At 34.3% G+C, this 18,585-nt stretch overlaps 1 protein-coding gene across 4 annotated transcripts; it reads left to right on the top strand.

Annotated features, from left to right (window-relative positions):
* The first annotated feature begins 416 nt into the window (after window positions 1–416).
* On the top strand, window positions 417–15,685 carry LOC123317566 (protein drumstick-like). Of its 4 annotated transcripts, XR_006538183.1 has the most exons (4): window positions 419–562; window positions 8,583–8,992; window positions 14,624–14,699; window positions 14,995–15,685. XR_006538183.1 is itself a non-coding variant. In XM_044904153.1 (3 exons), exons 2-3 carry the CDS (start codon window positions 8,778–8,780, stop codon window positions 15,047–15,049), a joined length of 270 nt encoding a protein of 89 aa, XP_044760088.1. In that variant the 5' UTR covers window positions 417–562; window positions 8,583–8,777; the 3' UTR covers window positions 15,050–15,685. The 4 variants fall into 4 exon arrangements, 3 of the variants coding, with proteins under 3 accessions (XP_044760088.1, XP_044760090.1, XP_044760089.1); XM_044904153.1 differs by lacking the exon at window positions 14,624–14,699 and having other exon boundaries at window positions 417–562; XM_044904155.1 differs by lacking the exons at window positions 419–562; window positions 14,624–14,699 and adding an exon at window positions 977–1,112.
* The last annotated feature ends 2,900 nt before the right edge of the window (window positions 15,686–18,585 follow it).

Here is an 18,585-nt window from a genome sequence, read left to right as displayed (position 1 = left end):
GTGGTCCGTGGTTCAACAATCCCGAAATACCGAAAAGAACATCGTGAGAATCACCCGAACGTCTTCGGTAATTCGAGAATAATTCCTTTCTAATGCCCACTTTTTCGACGATTCCGCTCATCAATCAACGACTTTTTAAAAACTGACAGTAGACCAAAACGCGGTTCATTTTTACATAAATAATTACACATATCTAGACTCTTTTAAAATCTCAATTAAGACGACTCGGTACCGGTCAGACGGTGGGCTTAAACGCGTCGAACATAAGGTCGAGATTCTCTTAGCAGTCGGACGGCTTCTGGTCTAAGTTGGCTTGGAAAGGTGATCCTTATGGTAGTGCCTCTTAAGGGGCCTTCAAACGGAAGGTTGGACTTATAGTCGGGTTGCAGAAGGGGTCGGGGAGCTGAGGAAGCCCAGAGCTACACATTACTGCTAGGATCATTGGGCTACCAACTCTAGTTTGGTACAGAAGCAAAAGTTTTAACTATATCTTAAGGTTGTTCCAGTATCTTTGTAATTGAGTTCGGTTTGCGAGGCACAACACAACAGTTTATCGTTTTAGGTAAGTCCAACAATTCATTTACCTTCACAATATTTTTGGTATCGATTTTATCCAACTATCATTGAAACTTCTCTTGGAATTTCATTAACTGATGAAATAATTATATTGGTGATCCCCTTAGTTCATTCGTTGATGTAGATTCTCCACTTTCATTTTCCACAAATTATTTATTCAATTTTCACAATATATTCTAAACATCCACGAATAATCTGAATTAATCCATAAACATTATTTCGCTTAGTGAAAATCTTTCAGTTTCATTCATTCAGTCGCATCTTGTAAACCGCGAAGTTAATTCAACCTCTCATATTATAAAGTAGGCTATAACAGCTCATTCAAACGCGCGCTGATCTTACTACCGTGCTACGCATACGTTCGCTACCGGCCTTACGTACTCGTCCAAGCGTATTGAACAGGTGGGGATGAAGCCTTGGTCGGCAGTAGCAAATCGTCATTCAATGGCCTGTGAATTGTGTGTCTTCAAAAACTTTTGTGCTTTTACGACTCTGCATTCATTCCGAGTTAGAAAGTTCTGGTGACCTAAATCAGGGTATGTCGTAAAACTGTATTAGGGGATGGGGCGTAAAATTTGTTCATTCATTGTTTTGTTAGCGAGAATAATCTAGAAAAAGTATGTAGGATGTGTCGGATAAAGTACATCAAATTTTATATAAAAATATTATGAGTTGAAATCCACACAAACATATGAAATTTATTAAATTATCACATATAAAGATTCATTGTATTGTCCGTCAGTTTGAATTGAGGTATATTTCATGTTAATTAATTGCGTTAAATATTGCCCCTCCATAATTAGGTACCATGCTATATAATATTTTGTTTATAATTTTTTGCATAAAAAAATCGATAAAATCATAAAAAAGTTTTGTTTAAATCCTACACTAGATATATGGTCTTTTTTTTAAATATTTATGGAGCAATTAAATGAATCATAAATAATCAAGGCAAGTAGGAGGTAAAAGTGTGTTGAAAATATTCTGGATAAAATTCTTCACAACTGTTTGACTTACACGTCGTATTTATATTCTGTGAAATATTGTCTGTAACATCCGCAGTATAATATAAATATTACATCCTCTCTGTGAAAAAATTATATACCTACTACCTCATTTATTAATAATAGTAACAATCAGTTTTTTTAATGATATGAACGTTATAAATAATGCTGATAATATTTTTACCAATTTTCTTTCATTTAAAAAATTATATAAATTACTAATATTTTTTTCCTTTTACTACTTTTATTTTGAGTCGGTTTGTTGCGAGATCTATCATTTTTCGTGACGCATTTGATTAAATTTTTTTACAAACCACTGACTATATTCAAATGAACCAATTCCAAGGTGAAAGCCGAAGGTCCCCTTACCAGTATTTTGGTACCGCAGTGCCAGTCAACCAAGGCGAGACCATGGTCTCATTGCTAACGCTACTTCTGTTACACGCACCCTACCGACTTGCTACTGGTCGTTACGTAAGAAGAGTGGGGGAATAGGTAGCTCCATTGGTCGTGCAAAGAGTTCTTTGGCTACTGGTTACTGTGGCACCAATTATAAGTTACAGGAAAATGTGGTCCAGGTTAAATACGTGTTTGGTACTGCGGTCGCCGTCGGTTATATATTTTTGACGAATCCCAACTTGTAATAAGTGTTATTTCGTGTTATGGGTGGTTCATTGGGAGGATATTTGGCTTCCACTACCGCACCTTGGCTTTTTTCCGAAATTATATGATCGTAAGTAGTTATTTGCTCTGTTGAAAAAGGTTATTTCGATTTAAGGCGGTTTATATTATCGGGACCCACGCATAAATTTTCATTTTTGAGTGTTGTACGTACCAATCGGGGTTGATCGATCCATTTATTTTGTGTATAATTCATGCGTTTTAATTGTTATATTTTATCTTCACATATATTAGTATATTTGATTTTTTCAAAGAAAATTTACTTATATCTATCAGGTTTCCCGGAGAATATCAATTCCTGATGGTCCTATAATAATTGCCTAATATTTTGGTATTTTTAAGAATTTTTTGAAAATTTATTTCCAACTCCTCATTTTTTTTAAGTAATTTTGGAAAATAGTTGTATTTATACAACAATAAAATATCTTTTATTTGGTACAATTAAAAAGTCCAATGGAAGAGTAACTTATAGTCGATCTTGTTTTTGATATTTTCTAAAAAATCGTTTCGCTGAAAAAGTATTTTCTTTGGGGAAGAATTTAAGTAAAAATCGGAAATTTTGGTTGAATGTGAAAGTCTTCATTTAAGTTTAAAGATCGTAAACGTTGAGGAAGGATATAGGTATAAGTCGATGAGTGAATAGATAATAAAAATTAACAATTAAAAAATATGAAAATATAGATAAAAATCCACAGATTCATTTTTTAAAGTATACCTTCACAGAAAACTACTTATATATTACTATATGGACAATATCGAAATCTTTCCGAAAAATATATCTATATATTATACATATTTAATTTTCTATTTTCAAGTTGTTAGATACACGTTATAAGGATAAAACAAGATTAAAAAAAGTCTCATTATTTATGGCAAATATTATTTTTTCAAATTTAATGCATTCGTAGAAAAATCATAAAAGGATTAAGAGTTAATGATGTTGAAAAGAAAAATTATATATCCTGCAAATTATTTTGCAATATGCTCATCTTAATAGGCTTGGCAAAGTATTGCAACTAACCCATCTCATTACAAGAAAGTAATTATAATTATAATTGCTCAAAAATTAATCCCAAAACATCATAATGTTTTCGACCAAAGTTTAATGCGTAAAGCAAAAAATGGAAAAATTGTTTTATCCAATGAATATACATAATCCTATTGTTGAATTAAGTATGTATAACAAGAGATAATCGCCTTGAAATTTGTTCGTTGCTAATTAGTGTTTGTATTGCTAAAAACCGAATAATAAATTGAAAGATGACAAATACTTACACATAGATTAACGGTTCTAACAACAGTTTCCCTTTGAAAAAAGGTATTTTCGTACATATTGACGTAAATTGTTGTGGAATCGATGGCCACAGAAAAAGAAAAGAAAAAGAAAAACTATTTTGACTCAATATTGCTTCAGATTGAATGGAGTACCTGAGTACAGGATAATTTGAGAAACATCAAGTCGGAGAGTATAGCTTCAATCTTGTTCCGATGGGAAACTATCGAACAATCTGTACACTTTTATTATCTTCCCAGATTCAAGGCACACCTTGAACAGGCTTGAATGTCACCGATGCTTCACAATGTAACGATTATTTATGCAAATAATCTATGGTTCAGCCCGCCTCTCATTGTTGCATCCTATTGGTATTCACCATTGTCTGCTTTTTATGTTCGATATTTAATATCTTTAATATCGGTGTATTAGTTTACTTTCCTCGGACCTCATCGCTTATTACGTTTTCCTTACATTACGAGAACAATTTGTACATAACGAAATATCAACGAAGGGCGTAGGTTTCAGTGATTATAGGTTAGTTACGAAATTTCAGAAGTTGAAAAAAATTTCATCATCCATCGAACACGAATTTCATTAGGTTCGTTAGTGTACAAGTCGCTTCATCGATTTTGAGAGGTTTGAGGATGAATCATTGCAATCAAACACCCACTGTTTAACATTTACGATACCGGTGTTCATCGAAAATCCATTATCGATGATTTCACTCGTCTATGATCTATTATTCCGAAGTATATTGGAACGCATCCCATAAATAATCATAGAGCGTCAATTATATCTTGAGTTTGACATCGATCACGGAGTTATATTGCGTTCCGCAAAGAGAGATTTATCAACGATGAAGCTAGGCAATAAAGAAGCGTCATAACCTTTCTGTCAACGTATATTCGATAACACCACTGAAGAATATTCGACATACCACTGTCTACCATCTATAACAATGGGACATGAAATATCGAAAGATCTACTCAAGTGTTTGTCAAAGAAGAATGACAGCAATTACTTTATGTTAATAAGCTGATGACTTGCGAATATTATCATCCACCTTACGGTGATTTTTGGGATAGGAGGCATGTAACGGGCCAGCTAGGACCCTTTCAGGCGGTTTTATAACGTTGGAAAAGAATAAAATAGGCGGCGTCTGTTGTCGCCCGTCTTTTTGTTTGGGAAAAAAGGCCGTGTTCCATTGTGATGGATGATTTCTATGATAAATTGTTTCGGAATTTGTTCTCGTTGCCTACTGCGTTTTGTGCATTAAAATGCAAAGCGTCGGGTTTTGGTTTCTTCGGAATTCCTTTCGGTCCCTCAAAGATTTATTGTGTTTTAATTCAGGGCTATTTTTCAACGGGGGTCTCGTTCAATTATCGGGGTTGGGTGGTGTGGAACTCGCCCCCAAGCATAGAGCGCGCGACGACAATGTGATTCCTCACAAGACAACACACCGTTGTAGGTATTAATAAAATTTCACAACATTCTCGAGTATTCGAGAACTTTTGAATTTATGTTATAAATAGATGGGACATATCATAGAAAAGTAGACTATGCGATTTGGAAGATTGACATTTGACAAAACGTCAACTGTCAGAATTTCGTAGCCTACTAGGGGACCTAGTTTTTTTATTGCTCCTCACTTTCCACAGTGTGGTATCATCGCACTTCAATAGTCGTTTAGGCAACAAATAGGCTGCACAAAAATCGTGACTCGAAGAGCATCTGACCTGCAAAATCCACCGTCAGGAATCAAAGTAGGCAGGAGAGTAACTCACCTTTCACTCTTCGTTGAGCGAGATGGCAAAATAACCATTCGCAAGGCGCCACTTCTCTGCTTCCGAACTATAACACACACCGATCTCGGTGATGCCTAGATTCTGTGATCTTAGTTCTTCATTTGCAAACTTTGGCCTCATCGGTTAGTGTGCGGACCAGGGTAGTGCCGTCTATCGGAGATTCGTTCTGGTGGTGATTTGCTGAAGACCTTGTGTTACTTACGGTTGATGTATGCGTGCTACTGGTCATTGCATTTTAGCAGTTTACACGATAGTGTGTGTTTCCCACGCTCTTGGTGTTCGAGGTGAATTCTATGAAATTGTGAGTTTCGACTTCTTGTTTTTTCAGTGAAATTTTAGCATCGAATGTTTCAGAATGAAGAAAAAAGGTTTTGAATCCTAATTGTAATTTGAAAATAGTTATATAGTAAATGATGGGAAATATTTCAAGGGACTTGGGAAAATCTGCTTGAAAATAATATAATTTTTTCTGCTATAGAAGAATTTTTTCAATATAATAACGAAAAGTTATTGAAGAAAGTCGCAATATATTTCGACAAAAATATTTGTCCAAATAAATTGCCTCTTCTTCAATCATCATGCGGTATTATATTGGAAAAATTATCTTAACTATACTTTCTTTACATCAATTTATTTCAAGGACCGAAACCACATTGAAAATTTGATTACTTTCTTTGTTTCTTTCAACTTTAATCGCGAAAAAAGATTTTTACGATCTACCATTATTATCTTTAAAAATTTATGCTCTTCTCTTTGTTGCTTTGTTCTTATTCATTCTTTTATCACATAAGGAAAAGATTCCCAGTTTACTATAAGATTTCTCCTACTTTCATAACTGCTGATAAATAAAGTGTTGGTAAATGCCAAATTAAATTTCTTTCTGCAACAAAGTTCGCATAGTTTTTGCTAGTTATTCTAGTGAAATACAGTTTTCTTTCAAGGAGAATTTGTTTGAAAGACAAAGGAAAGCTATGGTTGGAGCGCAAGCAACTAATAGGTATTTCAAAGACTAATCATGTCTGCCTTCTTTAAAAAAATAACGCCTTGAACCATTACCTCCAACAAATTCCCTTACATTTAACATGGTATGCTGAAATGCACGACTACAAGACAAGATGATGGTGTTCCATATCATTTTGCGTGCTTTAATTGACCTTGATGCGGCTATTAAAAGTTCCTTCTTCTTCTTCACCTTGCAGGCTTCTGTTTTGAGCATATCTTAATGAAAGTGATAGCTTGCTGGGTACCCACTAATAGTTTCGTGTTTGGAAAGGTATTCCATCAATTAAGCTGTCTGAGATGAGTATAGGAATGTGTGTGTAATTAAAAATTCTGGTTGCGTAAAGATTGGGAAATAATTCGGATCGTATAAAGCAAAAAAGAAAAGTTTTTTCTGCATCTACTTCTTATCAATTATTGTTCTAGTTTGTGGATAATCCATTCGCAAAATGCATTTGCGTACACATTATAATGTTCTTCTAATGGAGTCATAAACTGTTAACAATTTATTATCCAATAATCGTTCAGTAAGTACGGAAACCTATACTTCATTCAAATTTATTTTAGCAGTCAGTTGGCCATGAAATAATTTCCTCAAGTTTTTGTAACTAGAACGAAGTTAGGTTGGCACTCATGAAATGTCGTTGATGTCATAACGCCGTTGCCACAACAAATATCAATTTTCAATACGAAAATGCCGAAAGAGAGTGGGTTTCAGGAAGTGCTATTTAGAATTCAGGTCCGCTCATTCAAATAGTTATACCCTGATATTCTAAAATCCACAATACGTCAGACGGTAGCGAACATATTCAATGTAAGAGAATTTATATAATGTTTCATCTGAATCTAAACGACATATATTTCAGCTAAATATTTCCACAATCAGAAAGATTGTGAATGAGGAGGATGACAAAGAATTTCCTTCTATTGGGAGACCCAAAAAAGTGGTGGCATTTGAGAATTTTATATTTGAGTGAATTAATGCGAAAAGTTTACTACAGGATTTTCGATAAATGTCATCGGAGAATAAGTTCCCTAAAATGGATTTTTCTATTTTTCATTTGACTTGTGCTATACAATGTAAATGTCTTAAGGTACTAATAAATACCTATAATTATTTTATTATTACATCAATGTATTAAAATGAATAGCCACAAATACGCGCAAGTTGCCCTGTTACTTGTTTATTCATGTGAAATTTTTGTTCAAAGGTGAAGTTCATCTAAACTTGAAACTTCCTTCAATTCCTTTTACTTATATTGGTGCAAGATGATTTTTGTTGAAGAATTTAACATTCTTGTAATTATCTTTGAATTCCTTCGGGAGATACCCATTCCCAACTACTGCATCATATGCATTTCATCTTCGAGCGAATATTTTTGAAATCTACAAATGATGTAAGCCAAAGAAGATAACGAACATTAACTCTCCTCAAGATGGTGCATATTATGATATTATACTGATGTCTTGTATTTTCCATGCAAATAACTGGATTTGGTATGCCTTCAATCAGTTTGTATAAACTTCAATTATGTTCGTCACATATTTTCCGAATAGATTCGACATTGTGATAAAATACGTAATAACAGAAACTTTTACGTAGAACGGGCAACATAGCGTTGATTTAAAACCCAAAAATGTTTTGACAAGCTTCATAACCCCACATTTTCGTGCTATACAGAGCGAAATATGTCAAATTTCCATGGCCAACCGACTGCTAAAATAAAAGTGAATGAAGTATACTTTAACTTTGCAGTGTTAACATTGAATGTTTATTTCTTTGATCACTGTTTCTCTATGTGCCTTGAATTTCGAGTCATTAATACTCGTAGTATACTGAAAGTGAAACCTGAGCATTAATGAGTGGATACATTGAGATTGTTTTAATTTAAGGAAAACGAAAGCTACAATGAAATTCTTCTGTTCTTGAAGCATATCTCTTTTTGTCAGTGGCATAGTTTCAAATTGTCATCTGTCAAAAGGTGACAGCTTTCAGAATGACAGCTGCCAAAAGAGCGGGCTATTCGTATGTAGAAATGTAACCTCTGACTGGAAAAACCCTTATACCTATAAAGATGATATGGAAAACGAGAAAACCTGTGCGCGTTTTATCCCATCAGGATTTCCGTTGATACTGACATTAAAAAATCCTTATCTCGAATCGAATCATCGATAAAGTCCACCTATAGGAAACCACTCATAGAATCAAACAATGACTAAGGAGCTTTCCTTTAATTTCAGGCAAAATTGACTCATCACGAAGCGAAGAAGTCATCAGGATATCGCATCGAAATTTCCATAGGAACGAAGGAGATAAATCAAGAATTGCCCGACGTAAGCGATTAAAATACACCGCAGCACGGACTAGGTAATAATCGAATAAAATTCACATCTTTGTTGATCCGCAAAACGAGATAAGGCACAAAATCGGGCAAAATGTTTGCGATCATGCAGATCGATAACGACGTGAGTGGTAGAGAGTTCCGTAGAAAAATGCGTTCCAAATGCGAATACGTTTGCAAATACTGCCAAAGAAGGTTCACCAAAAGCTACAATCTGATGATACACGAGAGGACCCACAATTCCTTGACTTTCATCTGCGAAGTTTGCGGGAAGAACTTCAAGAGACAGGACAACCTGAAACAGCACAGGTGAGAAGAACAATAAATTTTCATTTTAATCATAGAGTTTTTTTATGCTGCGATATTCACGTCAAATGGGTCACAAACTGTTTTATTTTCAATTTTACGCATCTAACATTCTCAAAATTTCAATCCGTTTCAGTTGAAACACAAACGATTCATAGTTATCCTGAAGAAATCTATGTGTTACAACTAGATGAAATTCGAACATATTTAATGAATGAATCGAATATTATGTCGACAAAAACGTGAAAAATATGGGAAATCATTTTTATTTTCTAATAATTCAAAGAATATTGGTGCATCTGTTTTTAACATGTAACTGAACCGCCGATATGTCATTAGGTATTTTGATTTCAAACGATATATTCTTTTATAAATTTGAAACTTTTTCTTCACTATGTCATCTTAGCATTGCGTAAACTCAGCCTAAGTACCTACTTTATAAATTGACATTACTTCCTTTTAACCTTTTATGTTTGATTCTCTCTTGAACTGAAACTCGAGGAAAAAAATTAAAAAAATTGTCAATAATTTTCTCCTGCATTAGATGTTATTATGCATTATTTGGAGGAGCAATTCTTCTCGATTATGTTAACTTACAACAAATGAAATCAAAACAATCTGAATTACTGAAAAATTCAACGTTAATAAACTGAAAATCTTCTTAAATGTTCTCTGGAATTACGTTAATATAAATCGATATTTTTGAAAATTATAAAACACGAACTCAGTTCAAAGAGTTTTTGTAACAAATCAAGCAAAATGTTTCTTGCTGTATTAAATAATTGATTGTTTGGAATTTTGTTAACCTAATGTATTTAGTCAAATATTAGAAAGTTTATTATTGTATTATATTATTTATTATGTTCGTCATTCAATGAAATAGAGCTCGACTTTTTAACTTCCTCTGGATAGGATAAGATTGCATTATGGTTTGACAACTGGGGTTAAACAACTGAATTATTAAAATTCCAAACTATCAAGAGTAGAAATCATGATATTGCAAAAAATTAATCTCTTATTTAACTTAACTTAACACAATTTTATTCGAAAGGTTGGGTAATTTTTCGAGGAGTTTATTATTACTATTCTCCTGTTCTAAAATGTGAAGAAACAGAAGCCCAACTGACCTAAAAAGATTACTGATTCCTACAAAATCAGGAAAACTTCAATTCGAAATACAAATGAGGGGACAGATTATGACCCTAAGTCAATCCATATAAAAATTGTGAAAATGCCGAAAACAAACTCATGAAATCGTGCAATTGCTTGAGCAAATAGATTTTTTCAGCTCATGCTTGAATGCAGCCCTTTCCTTTAAACATGGCACCTGAATAGCAATTTGTAATTTTTTGGGAGCGACAACGCAATAAAAAAAATTCTAGTGATGTTCTCCTACCAGGAAAATTTAAGTTCGAAGTAGTAGTAGATAAATTATTTTTCAGTTTCGGCAAGGCATTGCAAGAAACCTTATTTATTCAAAAAGAATCAAGCTTTCAAAATTTTAGGGGTGGCTTTTTCTACCCATTGCAATTATAATAGGACAACGCCAGTAATTTTTTTTATTGGCTTCTCACTCCCAAAGAATGTCTGTTCAGTGCTCAGTTTCATTTTTGTCAGTTTTCTGGTTTCTAAGAAAATAATTATATGAAAAATTGCTTTTCCGGTGCCATTTTTAGATAGCTGTATTATTATTATTATTATTATTATTAATAAACAAAAAAGAGTAGGGGTTTTGACCCATAAACTCAAAATTACAAAGTGAAAAAAAAACACTCGAATGCAATGGGCACAAAGAAATAAAAAAAAAAAAAAACAAAACCCGAGAAATAAGCACCTATTCACAGTAACATGAAAAAAGTCAATTCTGGTCGCGAATAAGCCGGTCGAGTCGGTTTTTGAACGTGTTAACCGAATCAGCATCAACAACAGTGTGAGTGTATTTAAGGAGGGACTGCTCAAAAAAAATTATGAAATGCACACAGAATTCTTTGATGAGGAATTTTCTGGTAGCTATTCATTTATACCCTGCATATTGTTCCAAATACAAAATTCTTTTAATTGCACGCTTCTATGACCCGTTTGCACCAAACGCACTTAGTGTTAAGTGTCCCTTAAAATGAACCCTTAACTTAAATTACGTTGCACCAACTGTAAAGTGACATTTAAATGGCTAAAGCTAGCCTTAAATTTAAGCGCTCCTGTAATGACCATTCAGGTATTTAAGGGCGGGATTCTAACCTAAAATAATTTGTTGAACTCATAAACTGGCTGCAGAACTGCTGTGGTTTTTATAATAACGTCAAGTACCTTTTATTTGACAATCCATTTCATTATCAATCATAATGCTAATTCAGCAACAAAAAGTTGTCACTCTTTGATAATAATATAATAGTTTACTTGACACTGACTGACAGTACAATAAAGTTAGGTTAATGAAATGACAACGATCATCGGCAACCGACCAACCAATGAAATGGCTTTATTGGACTAGGATGAAGTTGCACCAAAATAAAAAACTGAAATATCACTAGATATAAAAACTTAAGGGCCCCTTACTTAAGATTTTGTTAAGCCACTGTTAAGTCGTGCAACTGGGAATAAAATTAAGCGTCCATTAACTTCAAACGAGGCTTAGTTATGTACTCCTTTTAAGGGGGATTGGTGCAAACGGCCTAAGAAAAAGCCTGGACAGCAGGGTATTTTTGAAATTTGTGTTTGTAATCTACATGCCTCAAAACGTGCAAATTTAGTGTGCTTCAAATTTTTTCTGTGCCTCTTATTGAAAACAATTGACCAACGAAGTAATGACACGTCCTGCGCGAAATTCACACCACTATCTGTCTCTTCGCTTAGCGCAACATCCAAGAAATAAAATCCGCTAAAATCTCCGTGGTATAATGAAAATTTCCAAACCAATTTCGCTGCCATTCATGACAGACAGACCGCGTCGAATCATTTTTTATTGTCGCGCTGTAAATCGTTTCACGGAACCGCGAAAGATATTTTGGGGTCTTTCTTCTATGGGGCGCATCCTTTGTTCTCTGGATTTTCGGCAGCCGAAAGGCGAAAATGGAACGAAATGTCATCTGGTGTCAGTTCGGACACACTCCGGGGATTTTACCCGATGCAATTTGGGCCTGCGGTTCTCCCATATGGGTTCAGAGTTTATGGGTCGTTGGTCGATGGTTGAATTCGTCCAAAAACGCCTCGCGCTTCTCGGTTTATGCTTCTATGTCAGGAGAAATTTCATTTCCTGCTTGAGATTCTAATCAATAATATCATTTTCCTGCTAGCAAATATACTCCATGCATTCACTTTTATTTTAGCACTCGGTTGGCCATGGAAATTTGACACATTTCACTCTGTATAGTGCGAAAATGTGAGGTTATGAAGCTCGTCAAAACATTTTTCGGTTTTAAATCAACGCTATGTTGCCCTTTCTACGTAAAAGTTTCTGTTATTACGTATTTTATCACAATGTCCAATCTCTTCGGAAAATATTTGTGACGAACATAATTGGAGTTTATACAAACTGATTGAAGGCATACCAAATCCAATTATTTGCATGGAAAATACAAGAGATCAGTATAACATCATAATATGCACTAGCTTGAGGAGAGTTAATGTTTGTTATCTTCTTTGGCTAAAGTTTAAATACGTTACATCAGTTGTAGATTTCAAAAATATTAACCCGAAGATGAAATGCATATGATGCAGTGGTTGGGAATAGGTATCTCCCGAAGGAATTAACAGATAATTACAATAATGTTAAATTCTTCAACAAAAATCATCTTGCATCAATATAAGTAAAAGGAATTAAAGGAAGTTTCAAGTCAAGATGAACTTCACCTTTGAACAAAAATTTCACATGAATAAACAATTAACAGGACAACTGACGCGTATTTGTGGCTGATGTTCATCTTAATACATCGATATAATAATTAGATATTTATTGGTTCCTTAAGACATTTACAATGTATAGGACAAGTCATATGAAGAATAGAACAATCAATTTTCGGGAACTTATTCTACGATGACATACATCGAAAATCCTGTAGTAAACTTTTCGCATTAATTCACTCAAACATAAAATTCTCAAATGCTACCACTTTTTTGGGTCTCCCAATAGAACGAAATTCTTTGTCATCTTCTTCATTCACAATCTTTCTGACTGTGGAAATATTCAACTGAAACATAAGTCGTTTAGATTCAGATGAAACATTTTATAAATTCACTTAGATTGAATATCTTCGCTACCGTCTGACGTATTGTGGATTTTAGAATATCAGGGTATCACTATTTGAATGAGCGCACCTGAATTCTAAATAGCACTTCCTGAAACCCTGTCTCTTTTTTCAATCACTTTCGGCATTTTCGTAATAAAAATTGATATTAGTTGTGGCAACGGCGTTATGACATTAACGACATTTCATGAGTGCCAACCTTACTCCGTTCTAGTAACAAAAACTTGAGAAAATTATTTCATGGTCAACCGACTGCTAAAATAAATGTAAATGGATCAAATCTTCACAAATGATGACATTTCGACAATTCTGACAGTTTTTTTCATAATTTCCACGTCTTCTCTCTGTGTCTGTGGCCGGCTAAAGAATGAGATTTCTTCAAATGGAATTGCGTGAGTTCCTTGTTGACATCCGCGACTGTCTAGGACATCTTTCCGAATCAGCTGTTCGATGTTAACAAACCTTATCAAGTCTGGGATACACCTCTATTTGCCATCGCTCAACACAATGTTATCAAAGCTATTTCTGACCTCGCTGCACCCACACAAAACCGTCGAATACCATTTAATCCCTAAAAATGCAGTACGAAACGAGTTAAATGCTTAACGGCATCAATAAAGTCATAACAGTTTACGACTTTTCAAAAACTTCAGTTTCCCATTGTCTTTGGCGTCGATTTGAGGCAGGTGTCGGTACATCAAAAGAGTTTATGGTCTTTCTTTAATTCACCGGGTCATTCCACTGATATCGCCTATTGTTTGGTTTCTGTGGATGTGGATTATGAGGAAAATGGATGGTAAAATACGGGGACTGTCAATATGGAAACCTACTCCAGTTATGTAGATCAAATATGATTGAAATTCTACATTCTCGTTGATTCGATTTTAATTTGAATAATAATTTCCAAAATCTGGGCCGCAATTTGCCATTAAGGTATATTTTTTCGTGCAATGTTTCCTCCTAGGAATAGACCGTGTTACTCTGGGCACTATCATGTATGGAATAGTCCCCAAACTTTAAATACACAATTGGTTTGATGCCTACACTTGAAAAAATAAAAAATTCTACTTCTCCTCTACGTGACCAATTTGATGTGAATATGATATGTTAAACACGTTTTCCGATGTACTCATATTACAGATTTTGGTTCATATTGTTTGGATTTTGTGTAGAAATATCTCAACTCGATGATTTTGTCACCCGTGGAGACAGAATATTCAGTGCATCATTGTTTTCCTCCTTGACTTAAATATACGTACTTTTATTCTGTCTCTTCGAAGAACCTATAACTATTCTTCAGCTCCTGTGGTTGCTGGCATATTGTACACCTTTTAATTAACTGTTTTTTTCTGTTTCTTGTGAATAATCTAATCTGATCTTGCTATTTTAGATGTAATCAATGCATATGGCGGTAAAGGGATCCTTGGAACCTGGGCAAGTCCAGCCCTGTCTTCTTGTAATACAATGTAAGATAATCCTTTAACACAACATTCTCAAATGATGATGTCAAGGTTGGGTCTGATCGAAACCTTCAATCTCACGAATTGAACGGGCAATCGAATGAAATTCAATCCAGCACAGAGTGTTGAATTCTTGACATTGTTGTTTTAACAATTCCAAAACTAACACCAACTTATTCGTCTGTGTACTATTGGGACTAACGCTTTCTAGAAATTCACAATAATGAGTATTCTTTGGATTTTATATAGCTGCTTGAAAAAACTGTTTTTACCCTTTTTTATTTTTTTGTTTTTGTTTCAGGACAATACATTATCCATCGTCACCATCAACTCACAACTGCTGTTCGAGATACTGATAGATAATTCCATAGATTAACAAATTCCACTACAGTATTCACCAGTATTCTATTTATTGTATTGTTTGTATTACAAATGTACATATTTTAAATTATGTAGGTTAACATATTTAATATAAAAATCGCAATATATTTATATAACTCGATAAAGTACCATGTTTCAATTTGACACGTTGTTAATTTATAAAAAAAAACAGACTATGTGATGTCTAGTCTCAAATTTATTTTATTTTAAATGAGTTATTAAAATTGATGACATGTGAGGACGATAATGCATCAGAATCCATGATGAATATTTTCATTACAGTTTACTGATATGAAACTATATCTTCTACGCTGGATTCGCTGCAATTTCTGCAATATTCTAGTGCAATTTTCCAATTGTATCACTTTGAATTTGCGTTGTTTCATGCTTTCAAAATGTATCCTAAGTTTCTTCTACTAATATCCTTCGGAACTGTGAATGAAAACTGAATTTTTTTTGTTCTATGCAAAAATAATGTCAGTAGCTTGTTTAGTTCGTTAGACTTGATGCAATATAAAATACGTAACTATTCTAGAGGTTATTTATTAAATTAGGACTAAGAGCTTCTTATTATATTTGTATATTTTTTGTAGAATAAAATTTCAGACACATACGTTTTTTTTTCCTCATTCTTGACGTAAGCCAAATGTGAAAGTAATTGCCAGAGGGTATGATGTGAATCCTGATGAGTAGCTTCAAAAACATTAAAAACTGAAAGTTGATTTTGACGTTTTGCTAATAACACCGTCGATATATGTTGATCATGCAGACAAAAATCGTGAGGTACGATCAATGCAAGGTATTAATTTATGGTAGTAACTGCAGGAGAACCGAAAATAATATCAACGCCTTCTATGATGCGGAGTGAAAGTTTAATTGATTACTTAGGCGTTTTGAAGTTACCGCTGAAGCGATAACGGAAAATTTTCAAGAGGCTAGGTCAGGGTTGAAATTTTTTCAGATATAAGCGTTTTGAGAGCTATCCATTCAATACGCGGTTGCATTCTGATAACAGTAGCTATCTTGGATTCAATGCTTATAGTTAATCGAAGACAGGATAGAAATTATTTGAGAATATACAGGCTGTACCAACCTACACACCCCCCTGTCGTAATGACTACAAAGGTACATTGTGGACTTTTCATCGACAGGAAATTATAGTTTCAACTGAAGGTCAATTCGCATCGAATGGTAACATAATGAAAAAAAAGTATTTTTCATTTGACTACATTTGCGAACTGTACTGTTTTTATACAGGGCGAGTCTTTGACTCGAACAAATATTGTAACGCTTGATTTGTGAGGTCAAAAGAAACACTTTTTTTATGCCATTTTTCTTTGATTCGGCCCTGATAAAAAGGTATAGCCATTTTAAGATTGCATTATGAGCTGTGCCACCCCTGGAAAAACAGAATTACCTTCAGAGTACTAAGCTTAATCTGTGACACTACACATCTGTGGATCTTTTAAACAGAATTGTATTCAGCCAAGGTATCCAATTTCCCGAATATCACAGACATTTTTGAACATCAAATGACTCGAAAACGTCGCATTATACGAGAAAATATGAGGAATACTTTCGTTTTATAAAACATTCAAATATTCATCAGATAGCGTCAAACTTAGTTGGGTTCCTTGAATTTTTGGTACGTAATGGTCATAATGACAAAACTGGAAGACGTGGGTGATATCTTGTATTCGAAAAAGATTAATGAAATGAATGAAAAACTATACTTCGAAATTCATTTCTTTCGATGGAACCGTTTGTGAGATAGAACTGAAAATAATTTTTTATGGTTTTTCAACAGCCTGTATCTTTTAAACCGAACCGATTCGGGAAAAATGGTAAAGAAAAAAGTGTTTCTTTCGACTTCAAGAATTTACTGTTGAAATATCGAAGACCAACCATGTACCACAATTTTCCACAATTATGAAAATTGAATTTTGGAAATTAAAATCCAAACATCAACGAGACACAATTCGCACTCCTGTTGTCAACGAAAATATCGTGAGCTAAAAGTTTTCATGAAAATTTCAATGCCCTGTCAATTAAGTTCATTGAAACTGAGTCAGGCAAAAGAATAAAATTACGATTCTGTGATAGACGAGTTAGTCTAAGACAATGTAAGAAAAGTTCCCATAAGAATAATGCACCACCATATAGCCTCATTTTGAAGACAATTGAGGCGATTTGTTGCCTTATACAGGGTTTTCAAAGGTGAGGTCTTTTTTTTGACAGGTAGAGGCTGAGATACAACCCCTAGAATAGAAGTTCGACAAAATTCCATTGAATTTCAAGTAGTGGACAGTGAAAGGTGACTCCGGCATCGCAAAAACGAAACAAAACATAAACTTATGGCTGGACAATGAATGGTTCAGTACCAAGTTCATCGGATTAGATGCATCAGGTCACTTTTGAGAGAATCATAATTGTTGTATCGTGCAATTTAGAGTGAAAAAAAAGTGTAGAAAATCGAGGCAGTTTCTTGAAACTGCTTATGTTAGTTATGTTGAAAAAGTGCTATGATGTTTCCCCATTTCATCCCATTTTTACGACGATTGTTGGAATGTTCGAACAAGAAGATTGTGATGACCTTTGTGGCAAAATTCGTGAATAATTTAGACGAATTTTATTGGTGAGATTTTGAAGTATTATTCTATTTTTTACACATACGTCCTAAGTCTCTTCTGTCAGTTGGTATCGAAATGGGCCATTTCATAAAATCGTGTAAGTTACTAAAAAGTAATGAGAACAATTCGGCAATCCTAATAAGTTTCCATTATTTTCATTACCACGTAAATATCGAACGAGCCAATATCCTTAACGAAACCACATGGTCAAATCAGGAGATAAGTTTTTTCCCACTGCTTTGCTATAATTCAGCTAACAAACGGTCTAGGGTCGCATTATGATCTATTTCAGTAATCATTTTCAATTTTTTTTTCAACACTGTCATTTTGAATTTTGGTGGAACGCTTCATTTTGACCAGTTCTACCTTCTGTTGAAAAAAAACCCCAACTTCAATTACACCTTGTATTATAAATTCATTGATACTGGGTGCTGTGTTTTCTATGTCACTCAGTATAGATCCCGAACGGCACCAATATTCAAGCCCGAGTTTCTTGATTGAAAAGGGATCATTTCAGCTTTGATGTTGAAATCATAGACAAGTGTGAACACAGCCTTAATCTAACACGGTATTCTACGATTTCTCACAGACTTCCGACCAGTCGGGAATCACGATAGTTCAATTCGAGGTCGCATTTTCCCACAATCGCGACCCTCACAGCGAGCGAGTGATAATTTCAGTCGTGAAAAAACTCAGGAATTTCGAGATCCAAGTAGTAACTGGTTAAATATCCGGAAATATCGGATAATCCCCAGTCTCTCCGGGCTGTTTCTCTTTGAAATTAGCGAAATGGTCTCGAAACACGCGAAGTAGCCAGCACGGTAGCCGGAAGATTTATTCATATTTCTCCTTTTTCCAAAATCGTGACCCTCGAAGCTCTT

Source organism: Coccinella septempunctata, chromosome 7 (assembly GCF_907165205.1).
Source record: "Coccinella septempunctata chromosome 7, icCocSept1.1, whole genome shotgun sequence".
Classification (NCBI taxonomy): Eukaryota; Metazoa; Arthropoda; class Insecta; order Coleoptera; family Coccinellidae; genus Coccinella; species Coccinella septempunctata.
This window is presented reverse-complemented; position numbering and strand designations above follow the sequence as displayed.